Here is a 14,147-nt window from a genome sequence, read left to right on the forward strand (position 1 = left end):
TGTCTTGTATACTCCTATACACTATTGTAAGCATATGGTTGGGTAAATGTTTGCTACCAAAGTAGTTAGCATAGGCAAACTTTGTTCTGTGTGACATGCTATGTATTATATTTATTATATGTCTTTGATTTCTGTCTTTGTGAATCAGGAGTTGTGTGGAGTGCAGGAAGTTTGAGCGTGGTCCCTGGTTTGAGGATGAAACTTTATGCAAGAGAATTTGTCGTGACGAGATTGTATCTGTGACAGAGTTAGGTAAGTATGGAGCTGACCTGCAATACCAGGCAATGGTATTGGAAAATATTGACTCGCTTCCATGAAAGAGGCTTTCCTTTATTCATAGTCTTCACACCCCCTTTAAGTCAGGTGTACCTACATTTAGTTTGTACTGTTTCCTATCAGATTTAAAGAGGTTGTCCCACAATAATAGCTTATAGACTGTGGATAGATAAGTGCCTGAACTCCAGCGTACCACTGCTAGGACCTTTATCTCTGTTATTTATTTATGGGACTGATGCAGATAACCGACTGATGGCGACAGTACTTAGCGATCTTCATCAGTGCCATAGATTTTATATTTCACTCCATTCAAATGGGGAACACAGGACCAATGTTCTTGTAGTCAGTGAAGGTCCTAGCTGTGGGATTCCCAGCAACTAGATACTTATCCCCTGGGGGGCATTCACACGATGTAACGCAGCACTGATTCTTGCACGATAAGAATCAGCGCTGCAAAACAGAATCCCATTGACTTCGATGGGTTCCATTTAACGCGCGTAACACAATGAAATCAATGGGAGGCTTTTTATCCCATTGATTTCAATGTGTTACGCACGTTAAACGGAATCCATTGAAGTCAATGGGATTCTGTTTTGCAGCGCTGATTCTTACACGAGTTATCATGTCAGAATCAACGCCGTGTTACATCGTGTGAATGCCCCCTTACCCTAATAGGCCCTTGAGCTGCTTAAGGTGGGTTCACACTCGTGTTGATTAATCTGTTCTATTATAGGAAAGAAGAACAGATTAAACAATAGATAGATTTGTCTAATGTTGGATATCAACAGATCTTGAGGCACGCTACTGACTATAATGGGGTCTGTCAGGTATTCGTTGTTTTCTTTTGTGAGTTTGTTTCACGAAAAAGTTGTACTTGCAGGACTTTTTCGTCTGAGACTTTAAACGGACTCTGCAACAGAGGACCTGAACAGACCTCCAATGTAGATATAAAGTTACCCACAATCCTAAGTTGGACATCCATCTCACATGCCTTCTCTTTTCATGTTTCATTTTCAGTTGACAATGGGAAGGATGCAGTGAATTGCACCTATAAGGATGAGAATGACTGTGTGGTCAGATTCCAATACCATGAAGACTCAAGTGGGAAGTCTGTATTATATGTCATTAATGAAGCAGGTAAGCGTGTGACAGCTACATGACATTTCTTCAAGTCTCCTTCAGATCATGACATTCCTTGACCGTGACCATTGTAAAAACAACAGTACCAAAAAAAAAAAAAAACGGCATAACGATGAAAAGTACGGTATTTAACTTGCTGTTTTTATTTGGTATATCCATCTTTAGATAACCCCTTGTCACGTAATAATTTGCTGACAAAATAGCTGGATGGAATCAACAGCCCCGGCCTGTTTTTGTCCTGCTTTCCAGCTAGCAAAACAAGTCATGACGTTTATTTTGGCCAGACTTTGGATGGTGATCACAGGCATGTGATAGGAGACAGCTGCTCTAAGAAAAAGCTACAATAACTTGTCTAGGGATGTAGTTTGTTGATAAAAAAAAAAAATCTGTACTTGTAAGGTACAGATATAATGAAAGCAGAAAGTCCGCAGAGGTTTCCTATAAGTAAAAAGCGCTGTGGGAAAAACCGAGATGCTTATCTGCTGTGGTTTTTTTTTTCTTCAGCACTTTTTTTATGCAGCCAGCTACATGGGGCCTTATTAGACTAATGCTTGGTTCACACATCAGTATTATTATATGACATTTATTATATGACATAAGGACATATGAGATAAGGACATTTATTATATGTCCTTATCTCTACTCTGTTTACAATTGCTACTTTTAATCCCCTTATCTGTCCTCTAGGCTAAGGACAGCATTTGCTATCAGCATAAAATGGTGTCGTATACAATCAGTATGTGCATCAGTCCATTTTTAGTCTCAAACTGAATTCAAACGGACGGATGGCATACTGATGTGTGAACCAAGCCTTACGCTAGGTTCACACCTGTGTTCGGCACTCCGTTCTGTGGTTTCCGTCTTCTGCATGCAAAAAGACGGAAACCACAGACCGGGTCCGGCCGTAAGCGGCGGTGAGCGTTTTATGCTCTCCGCCGCGAAACTGTTTTTTTTTAAATCCGGACACAGAATACTGCATGTCCGACTCTGTGTCCGGATTTAAAAAAACGGTTTCGCGGCGGAGAGCATAAAACGCTCACCGCCGGACAGCTTTCTTACCCATTCAAATGAATGGGTGAGAAAGACTCCTGCAGGTTTCCGTCTCCTGCCTCTGTTTTGTGCAGGAAACGGAAACCTGCAGAACGGAGACCGGGCGCAGATGTGAACGAGCCCTTAGCCGCATTCAAGTGAACTAGACTGAGCTGCAATACTAGATATAGCCTATAGACTAGGGTGGCTCTTTTTCTAAAAGAAAAGCAGCTGGTTTTCTAATCCAGTACATCCCCGTGAACATATAGTTCTCAAAATGTATGCAGATTTTCTATTTAAGAATGTAGGAAAGGTGTATGTGGCAACTCAACATGCCAGAACAAGCACTGAACCCAGAACTATATTCTTATGGTACCTTAAAATGACCTGTCTGATTTCTTGTCGTGTCTTTTTTAGTAAATACTAGTGTTGAGCGAGTAGTATTCGATCGAATACCTTGCCGGCATAGGAGTGTGTGTAATCGGCCGAACACCAAGGGGGTTAAACACTTCGTATATTCGATGCATTTAACCCCTTGGTGTTTGGCTGATTACATGCATTCCTATGCCGGCGAGGTATTCAATCGAATGCTAATCGCTCAACACTAACTACTTCAATAATAACTTTGTCAATGGGCCTTTTCTGACATAGGTCATTCATTACAGTATCAGACTATGTTGGGACACACCCTATTGACATGGAAAATGGTGATACCCAATGGTAAATTGTCAATTTATTGCTGCATTTTGAGGAGGAATAACAAATGTACAATGCAGAGTTCTAAAATAAGTGTATCCTCAATTATTTCGTTTTATGGTGTTTTTTAGTAAAGTGCGTAATGTAGACTGCATTCTCAGAAAAGTGGCATTTCCTCTGTCTATAGATAAGCAGTGCTGATTTCCTATCACATCTTTAGACAATCAGTGCTAATAATGGCCCTTATCCCATGTTTTCAATTGAACTACTGCCAAGGAACACGGACTGCCTGTGACATTTGATATCCAGCTTGTAGGTGATTCTGGCAATGCTAGAAAAGATTTTCTGCCTAGAAATAATTCAGCAAATGAATACAAATATCCACCCACCGCCATATTCTGAACAAGTCCCAGATACCAGGAGGGAGGTGCGTGAGAAAAACATAAACTTTACAGGAATTTTTTCAGCCCCTTCTAATGAGCTGTAATGTATTACGACTACAAAAAATGCAGATGCAGAGATCTTAACTCTTCGGCAGCTGGTACCGATCTCTTCTGAAGTGAGATCTGTTCTGGTTGATATATAAAAATTAGCATGGCTGAGGCTGTACCATAGCAGGACAACTGCGGACAAGTTTTCATCCTTCCTTTCCTTTCCAACTACAGTGAATAACATGCTGGGTGGTACTAAGAACGGTATAATTTAGTATACTTGAAGGGATTCTTTAGAATATTAACACTGATAATCCTTTCTTATGAATTGGTGGAGTTCAAGCCTCAGACTCCCGCTGATCAGTACAGTTAAGGGGACCTTCTATAATGTTATGACCTATGCCTCTCCGTATTCTTAAAGAGACTGGATTTCCATACCTTAGCAAGTAATATAGGGAATTTGGGGAGATTTGAGGGTGCATTCTCACGGAGGAAAATGGCCCTGAATTTGGAGTGGAATTCGCGTCAGATTCAGCGCTGAAAAAAAACCCTCCCATTGACTTCAATGGGTTCCTATGAATGCACCCTGAGACAAGCGAGTAGCAGAATTATGAACACAGCTCTGGAGCAGAAATCAGACTGTAGAAGCCATGTTTTAGATTCATTCTATGTATAATCTGAAAATAAAAAATATTATATAAGAAATATTTCTTATTGAAGTTGTTGGGTTTGTGTAGCAAAGGTGGTCCTGGAAAGAGCTTGCTAGCATGTTTTATATCTTGCATTCCCGCTCATCACCTTTACAGTTAATATCCATTTTATTCTCCACAGAATGTCCTCAGGGCCCTGACATCCTTGTGGTCTTAATGTCTGTCATGGGAGCCATTTTGCTTGTGGGTCTGGTGGCACTGCTTATATGGAAGTTGCTCATTACCATCCATGATCGTCGTGAATTTGCTAAATTTGAAGAAGAGAGGGCAAATGCTAAGTGGGACACGGTAAGAAAGAGAGTGTTACTGATAATATCAGCTATGAATGATGGCTAAAAACTGTAACTTGTGGCTCTCCAGCTGTTACAGAACTGCAAATTCCAGCATGGCAGCTGAAATCATTTCATAAAACCGGCTACTTTGTAACACTAGGTCTGTGCAAAACTTTGTTTGCTAAGTAATGTATGATGTGATTTACTTCTGGAATGCCCTTGGGGTGGCAAATATGCGTTTCGTGATTACAGAACTTCCATTATAGAGTAAAGCATAAGCTCAGGACATAGCCATTGGGGTATTCAGACTTTCTGGCTTTCCTACATTGTTCTTTGTAATCCCATTGCACTGCTTGTTTGGGATCATTTAGCCTATATGCTTTGGAAAAGTTCTCTGGAAAGTAAGGCAGATAATATTACCTCCACATTCAAAGCTGAGTTTCAGGAATTGAATATTTCACACACATTTCTTTATAGTTATCAGAGCTGTTATATCTGGTACCTGTACTTAGAAGGGTAATTGAATCGCCAGCTTATTCCTGGAGGTGCCATATCATCACAATGAGTATTGCTGTATTACAATATTAACAGAGTTCCTGCTTTAGAAAAGACATTTTAAAATACCTTTTAGTAGGAAATTGAGTTAATGTGCAACTGTGAACATTTTTGTAATATACTTTATGAACCGATTTTGCTCCCCTTTAGTAGAAAACAACGCTTAGTCTAAGGGTGTCTTCACATGGAGTTACGCTCCGTGCTTTTTGTCCATTTCAGGGTGCATTCACACTACTGATATGCTGCCTGATTCTGAACGTTAAAACACGTTCAGAATCAGCGCGTATAAAGCAGATCCCATTCATTTCAATAGGAGCCGGCATACGAGCGCTCCCCATTGAAATGAATGGGCTGCTTTTTTCACTGCGAGCGCTCCCATTGAAGTGAATGGGAAGTGCTTGCGTGTACGGCTCGGAATGAGCTGAGCTAGCCGTACACACGAGCACTTCCCATTCACTTCAATGGGAGCACTCGCAGTGAAAAAAGCAGCCCATTCATTTCAATGGGGAGCACGCGTATGCCGGCTCCCATTGAAATGAATGGGATCTGCTTTATACGCGCTGATTCTGAACGTGTTTTAACGTTCAGAATCAGGCAGCGTATCAGTAGTGTGAATGCACCCTTACACGTTTAAAAATACACGTGTAAAATGTAGTTAGCCATTGACTTCAATGGCTTTTTTTTTTAACGCGCGCCTTTTTGCACCCGCAAAAAGTTGCGCGTTATACGAAAAAACCCATTGAACTCAATGGCTTACTATATTTTATACGTGTATTTTTACATGTGTAAAATGTAGCAAAAAGCACAGAGCGTAACTCCATGTGAAGGCACCCTTAGGCCCCACGTAGTGGGTTGTAGCAAAAAAGTGCTACAGGAAAAACTGCGACGGCAGTTCTCTGCAAACTTCCATTTTACCTATAGGGAAACTGCTGGCATTTCTGCAATGGTTTTGGAAATCACAGCATGTTCACTGCACCACACACCCCATCCCCCTTGCTCTGACTGTAAATTGCAGTGTTTTTTTCTCTGTTTTTTCTGCCACGGACAAACTGCAGCATTTACGCCATGTGGGGTCATGGCCTTAAAGTTCTCCCTAGCAAATCTTTAACTAAGCAGAGAAATCTATCCCCTGTTCAGTGTGTATTGCCAGCATGTACAGATTTCACAGTTGCCAAAGGGGAAGCGGGTCACATCAAATAGCTGAATCTCCAGAATTTATGGTGTTATAAGACCTACAAACAGGGCCGTATCTTAAGACTTATGGACCGTGGTGCAAAACTTCAGCTTGGCCCTTTGCAACTTCACCTCACAACTGTCAGCCGCATCCTATCTGTAGCTGTACATTTACTTTTTCTTCTCTATCTGGGTCTAGACCGCCATGACGACTTGTTCACAATATGTCTATGCACACAAGCTTCCTATAATCCCCTGTTAGTGCTCCCCACATAGTAGTAACTTTTGTACCATTCAATCCCTCATTGACTATAGGCTGCTGACGAACTACTATTTTTAACTCTAAAGAGGACCTTGTACAACTTCCATCAAATCAAGTTCTTAGCATCTTAGTATTAATAAGCACAGCTCCACTGATTTCAGTGCAATTGGAATATTTTCTTTACCTCCCACTGTTCCTGAGTAAAAAGTGCACTTAGTTTTGGTGCCCTGATGTGCTATTTAGCTCTGTGATATCAGAAGGGGAGTGTCAGGAATCGCGTGTGATTCAGATCTCCAATCAGTCAGCCAATTCCAGAACTCAGAATCACACTCCTTCCCTATTCTTGCCTAACATCGCCGACCTGACAGTACAGAGTCTAAATAGTATAGGAAGTATTAAAACTAACTGCACTGATAGCTCAGGAAGGGTGGGGGCTAGAGAAAAAAATCAAGGGAGCAGCAACTATTAAATGATATAAAGGGCTGGACTTGGTGGTGGAAGGTCCTCTTTAAAAGATTATTTTTCTCCTTTCTGAGAGTGCAAGGCTGTAGATCATAAATCTTCTTTCTCCAGACAGTCTTAGGGCAGGGTCATACATTTACGACACAAAGACTGACAGCCATCAAAGAAAATCAGAAAGGAGATCAAAGAAGTTCATCCAGACCTAGAGTGTTGAAGGTGACCTGTGGGGTCCGCTGGCTTCTGGGCCCTGTCATAGCTGCAGCTTCTATAGTTACACCAATGCCTACAAAAGTGCTTTTCATATCAAATGAAAGCACTAGCTATAATAAAAATGGAAAAATCACAAGGTAAAAGCACAGTCAGGGTTGTGAGTTTTTAGATAGTATAAACCAAAGATGCAGCTATGTGAAGTAACCACCAGCCCCCCACCCGCTTTGACAATTGTTATATCTTTATATACTTCCAGTGAATACAGGATAGATCTCAATGCCTATCTTATAGTTAGAGAATTGCTAGGAATAAAGTACATTACAAAAAAGGTTCACCCAGGTGTATAACTACTAGGGTAGCAGTTGCCACAGAGCCCGGGCCATTTGGAAGCTGAGGTGGCCGTGAGAAGGAGCAGGGATCAGTAAGTGAGGTTGCGGGCCCGCGAACCCCACAAATACTGCTATCATTATACTCTAGGGTCTTTTCAGACCCCAGAGTATAACAATTGGAGGCCCAGGGGAGGTGAGACAACATAAAAAATAGTGTTACTTACCTCTCCTGCGCTCCAGCAGGCTTCAGGCCTGTTTTGTGATGTCACAGACATCATGTGGTCCAGGCCAGCGTCATTATGTGTTGCGATGCCAGGCTGGGTCAGGTGACGTCTGGACCAACATTGAAGCGATCTTCAGGGAGTCCGTCGGAGCCAGGGAGAGGTAAGTAACAGTGTTTTTTATGTTTGTATCCTCCACTGGGTCTCCGATCATTATACTCTGGGGTCTGAAAAGGGCCACTATTGCACATAATAGTGTGCGTGTAGGGGCCACTATGGGGCATAATAGTGTGTGCAGGAATGAGGTTTGTGCAGGGTGGGGAGTCGGGGGTCAAATGTTCGCCTTGGGGCCCCACATTCCTAGTTACACCACTGGATTGAAGCGGGTGCCCCCAACTCAGGACCCTTAATACAGGATTGGCACAATGCAGAGCTATAAGAAATGTTGCTCCAGAATTGATATTTGATGGGTATTACGAGTATTTAATAAAGCAGATTTGTTAAAGGGCTTATCCCATTCTTTTTTATTAATAACCTATCCTCATCAATAAAAAAATAAGTGGTAGTCCAACACATGGGGCCCTGCTTATAAACTATTTGAAGGGGACATGGAGCTCATGCACGCTCCATGGACTGTTCACTGTCTACATTGCACACCGTTTGTTTCATAGATGCTGTGCAATGTACACTCACCGGCCACTTTATTAGGTACACCATGCTAGTAACGGGTTGGACCCCCTTTTGCCTTCAGAACTGCCTCAATTCTTCGTGGCATAGATTCAACAAGGTGCTGGAAGCATTCCTCAGAGATTTTGGTCCATATTGACATGATGGCATCACACAGTTGCCGCAGATTTGTCGGCTGCACATCCATGATGCGAATCTCCCGTTCCACCACATCCCAAAGATGCTCTATTGGATTGAGATCTGGTGACTGTGGAGGCCATTGGAGTACAGTGAACTCATTGTCATGTTCAAGAAACCAGTCTGAGATGATTCCAGCTTTATGACATGGCGCATTATCCTGCTGAAAGTAGCCATCAGATGTTGGGTACATTGTGGTCATAAAGGGATGGACATGGTCAGCAACAATACTCAGGTAGGCTTTGGCGTTGCAACGATGCTCAATTGGTACCAAGGGACCCAAAGAGTGCCAAGAAAATATTCCCCACACCATGACACCACCACCACCAGCCTGAACCGTTGATACAAGGCAGGATGGATCCATGCTTTCATGTTGTTGACGCCAAATTCTGACCCTACCATCCGAATGTCGCAGCAGAAATCGAGACTCATCAGACCAGGCAACGTTTTTCCAATCTTCAATTGTCCAATTTCGATGAGCTTGTGCAAATTGTAGCCTCAGTTTCCTGTTCTTAGCTGAAAGGAGTGGCACCCGGTGTGGTCTTCTGCTGCTGTAGCCCATCTGCCTCAAAGTTCGACGTACTGTGCGTTCAGAGATGCTCTTCTGGCTACCTTGGTTGTAACGGGTGGCCATTTGAGTCACTGTTGCCTTTCTATCAGCTCGAACCAGTCTGGCCATTCTCCTCTGACCTCTGGCATCAACAACGCATTTCCGCCCACAGAACTGCCGCTCACTGGATGTTTTTTCTTTTTCGGACCATTCTCTGTAAACCCTAGAGATGGTTGTGCGTGAAAATCCCAGTAGATCAGCAGTTTCTGAAATACTCAGACCAGCCCTTCTGGCACCAACAACCATGCCACGTTCAAAGGCACTCAAATCACCTTTCTTCCCCATACTGATGCTCGGTTTGAACTGCAGGAGATTGTCTTGACCATGTCTACATGCCTAAATGCACTGAGTTGCCGCCATGTGATTGGCTGATTAGAAATTAAGTGTTAACGAGCAGTTGGACAGGTGTACCTAATAAAGTGTAATTACTGCCTCATCCCATAGAAGTGAATGGTTCGGGGTTGTAATTATATAGCACGGCTTCTAAAAAACAAAGGGTGTGATGTAAACAGTGAAGTGGCCACAGTACTCCCATTAGCACCCCAGCCCCTTCAGGTCATAAATAAAAAATAACTGGACAACCCATTTAAGACAGCTGACAGATCCACTTTGTGTCTTGTGTAATCTGTGTGGAAATTTATAAAAAGAATTTTGGCTTTTTTATGTATTGATTATAGAATACAATTTACATTTATCATCCTCATCCTCAAAGCTCTCCATGGTGCTGCACCATCCTCCATTACCTACTTCAACTCTATCACCCAACTCCATTTGGCCAATGACCTAACACTAAGGCCTCATTCACATCTGCGTTGGTATTCCGTCCGGGGGAGTCTGCATGAGGAACCCTCGAATGGAATACCGAATGCAACTGCAAGCAGTGTGCCAGTGAAGGCACATGGATAACCATAGACTATAATGGGGTCCGTGTGCTTGCCGCCAGATCTCTACAGGGATCATGCGGACAGGAAAGTAGTTCACAATCTACTTTCTTGCCCGCATGATTCGTGCGGGCAGCATTCGGCAAGCACACGGACCCCATTATAGTCTATGGGGTCCATGTGTTTTCACTGCACCCCGCTTACATGCAGTCCCCATGTGGACTCCCCGAACGGAATACCGAACGCAGATATGAATGAAGGGTAACATTCTCTATTATCAGAACCACACCCTCCCATATCCATGACTCCTCTCAAGTTGCACCACTTCTCTGGAATGTTCTACAGGTTCAAGCACATCCTAAAGACATATCTCTTCAGACAGGCCTATCACAATTCCTAATCTAAATCCTTCTGCAGTTAGACTGCAGTAAAACTAACCCTCCTCTGTTCATACTCCCCCCATTATCACACAGGACATGATGCCTTGTAACTTTGTATGTCCAGGTCCTTTGTATCTGCACATAGAAGGACTCTGGCTTGTGACAGCTCCAACTGCTTTATTTAGATGTGTAATGAAAATAACCTTTATCAAAAAAATGACTGATCCACTTTATAAGCAAATGTAATTAATGGCACAAATACTGTTATTATGGTACTTGTATAGCTAGTTCTGTTGACTTGTTTTAACTCCTTTCTTTTCTTGTTTCAGGCTCACAACCCATTATACAAAGGCGCCACTTCAACCTTCACCAACATAACATATCGTGGGAACCCAGAGTGAGTTAAGTCACTGAAAAAAGAATGAAATATTCTGAGAGAAAGGACAAACGCTACTGCTGTGAAGCCTCATACGTGCCCCTGGTGATTTGGAGCAAGTGACACTGCCAAGTGCTTTTCGGCACCTTTTCTAAAAAAATGTATTTGATGAGGGGCTTTGGAGCTTTGCTGGAAATGTTACACCCCTGACTATGATTGTGTCCATAGGTCAGAGGCCTTGACTTGCTGACACATCACAGCTCTAAACACTGAAAGCTTGATAGACAATTATTTGCTCCAACTTGATCAGAAGATTAAAAAAAAATAAATAAAAATCTACAGAAATCCTACAGGTATCTCAGGAATGCCAACCCCGCAGCAAACAACAGACCCCCCTCCCCAAACAGGACAGGACTTGTTTACTCTGCACCATAGGATGCATCAATACCTGAGAAGATTGGAAAGTTGTGTCTATCATATCTTAGCTTAAACAATTAGCAAGATGCATTTTGATGACATATAGAATGTGTTATTGTAAAATTTGGATTTATAGGATATATATGGATCCTCCCATATTGTTTCAGGTGGTTTCCGCCAAGTTGGACCTTCTAAACATATTTCCTATTTTAGAAGGGTAGGGAGCAATAGAGACCAAACAAGCACTGACTAGAGGGAGAATTCTGCCTACTTATAGACCCGGGATGCCAGATTTTCTAAGGTCTATAGTTCTGACTTGCCATATTTACAATTGTAACATATATAGTGAAGAGATGTAGAGTATACCCTTAAATGAAAAGTGGCATCAGCTTGACTCCATATCCAGAATATGTGATTAGAACCACTTCTTGTATGTCACGGTGACAAAAAGCAAACTGCAAGTGTGAACTTAGCCTTAGTGATCGTCATCTAATGGTAATTGATACTCTGATTGATTAGCCCCGCTTGGATTGCAAAAAGTTTGTTTTCACCGTTCCATTTTATTTCCATGTATACTAATAGTTCTAGAAAAATGCTAATCTATTTTCTGTGAAACGTTGCTCAGGTTCTTTCATGCATATCAAGATTGTGTATTTTGCTGTCATACCTCCTAATGATTTCTGAAGGGTGTTGGTGAACAGGAAGCTCCACTAGGGAGTATATTTTCTGTCTTTGATAATGCTGCCATCCAGTGGACAATATATAGAACTGCAGATATATGAAAGATTTGTTGCACATGGAGTCGTTGCCACAGTTCTGTACTGAAGGTAAATTATATGCTTTTTTAGGATTTACGTCCTTGAGGTGTATATAGAGCTGAAGCCCATATCAATATGTTTAGTGTGCAATGGAATGGACAAGGCTATAACGTTACAGGCAGTTTATTGAAGTGTTAACATTCATAACGCTATAAAATGGGCACCTATAAGGACGTCCTTCTAAAAATATCAGTGGTTATAGCTGAAGCCTCACTGTAGGATGGATACAAATAGATAGTGGCCAGGACAGTCATACACATGCTTTGAAGCTCAGTTTACAATGCACATTGCAACATTTGTATTTGATCAACTGTCACCAATTTTTTTGCACTGTTTACATATGTAACATACATGGTACAAAGGGGTCCCATTAAAGATTTTGCAAAGGCAGCCAGGACCTCCAAGTTACACCTCTGATTGACAGTACTGCTATCCACATGCACCAGGGCCTAGGTGTGACTGCAGTCTCTGCACCTCCTTATAGCAACACCTACAGTACATTTACCATTGTACTTGCAAACTGTAATAAAACCACTTCACAAATGCAGAACACAGACTCATGTAGCGATAAGGTAAAAGTTATTGATTTTTAGTGGTCATTGGTACGTGTCATTATACAGTTTAACTAGTAGATAGTAATAAGGAATGAGAGAAAGTGTAATTTGGTGTGACATAAAGAGTTGTCAGGTGCACATTTACTTCAGGGCTACACTTCCTTCCTTGATCTAATCTAATCTGGTAGTCGGATCTCACATACTTGTCCTAATCCACTGCATGTGCTGCTAGATATTCAGGCTCACGTGGTAGAGCCTCTGCGTGGGGGCCCAGCAATTCACATGCTGTGTAATTCTCATTTTCATCTGTTCTGATAACAATAGTCATAACAGTATGCTAATATTGATAGACAAACACTTCATGTGAGAAGTATTATTCCATCTTGCATAAAAAGTTCTTATAAAGACTCTTTTCAGACTCTAGGATGAAAACACATACTGTAGTATGAAGAGTTAGGACCTAACAGCACATGTCTTATAAAATTAAAGGAGTATTCTGGATCAATTTAAATCCAATTTATTCATTGTATGATCAAAAGTTCTGCAACTTTCTAATATACTAGGCGTTTAAATTTCTCACCATTTTCAACATCTCTGCTTGCAGTCAGTGAATGCGGTGACTGGATGTATATGTTGGGTAATACCTATGAGTATGTTTGGTATATGCAATAAAAGTAGCGTGACTGTGGCCTAAAGGTGGCTGATCTTGGCTATGGATCACCTCATTATCTAATATGCATGGGGTTTTTTGACTCTCAACATTGACATAGGTTGAAGGTAACAAAGTTGGTCCATGTTGAATTTCAACATGCCCAGTCCTTTGAACAGAAGATAACACTAAGGGTAAGTTCACAAGGGTTTTTTGGTCAGGATTTTGAGGCTGTATCCGCCTCAAAATCCTGACCAAAAAGACGGCTCCCATTGAAATCAATGGGAGCCGGTCAGTTCTTTTTTCCAGGAGCCGTTTGTTCATGCTCATTCTTTCAGGCGGATTCGCCTCGCGACATCCGCCTGAAGACACTCCCTCCCGACTAGACTAATTCATTTGGGCCTAATCCGGAGCAGAGAGCGCGAATGGATGCCGCAGGTGCACTGCACTGGCATCCAGTCACAGCCACCCATATTTTGGTCTGGAACCTGAGGCAGCCTCCGCCTCAGGTTCCAGACCAAAAAACCCTGTGTGAACTTACCCTAAGGCAGAGACTGTGGATTATTTCCATCCCCCTAGCAGAGGTGTCAGCTGACAGATATATAATCTATACTGCCATCTTTACTGTAACTGTGCCACCTATGCCGTATCTGTGTCACCTTTAGGCCTCTACCAGATTTTCTACATAGAATAGAAATGGCAGTGCTTCCATTTACTGACAACAAGCAGAGATCTTCAAAATGAAGCAACCAAACATCTTTGAAGAACGGAACACAAAATGAAGCTTTGCTGTGATTGGTTATTTTGGCAACAAAGAGTTAATCTTTTAGGC

At 42.0% G+C, this 14,147-nt stretch overlaps 1 protein-coding gene across 1 annotated transcript in view; it reads left to right on the forward strand.

The window, feature by feature from the left end:
* The window catches only part of ITGB3 (integrin subunit beta 3), a 55,311-nt gene extending 41,492 nt beyond the window's left edge, over positions 1-13,819 (forward strand). Inside the window, exons 12-15 of the mRNA XM_075277139.1 lie at positions 149-252; positions 1,294-1,413; positions 4,404-4,570; positions 10,831-13,819. Coding sequence (XP_075133240.1) covers positions 149-252; positions 1,294-1,413; positions 4,404-4,570; positions 10,831-10,902 — 463 coding nt within the window. The 3' untranslated portion in view covers positions 10,903-13,819. The remainder of the gene's footprint in view (positions 1-148; positions 253-1,293; positions 1,414-4,403; positions 4,571-10,830) is intronic.
* Positions 13,820-14,147: the final 328 nt, after the last annotated feature.

The sequence above is a fragment of the Leptodactylus fuscus genome, chromosome 6 (genome assembly GCF_031893055.1).
Source record: "Leptodactylus fuscus isolate aLepFus1 chromosome 6, aLepFus1.hap2, whole genome shotgun sequence".
Lineage (NCBI taxonomy): Eukaryota > Metazoa > Chordata > Amphibia > Anura > Leptodactylidae > Leptodactylus > Leptodactylus fuscus.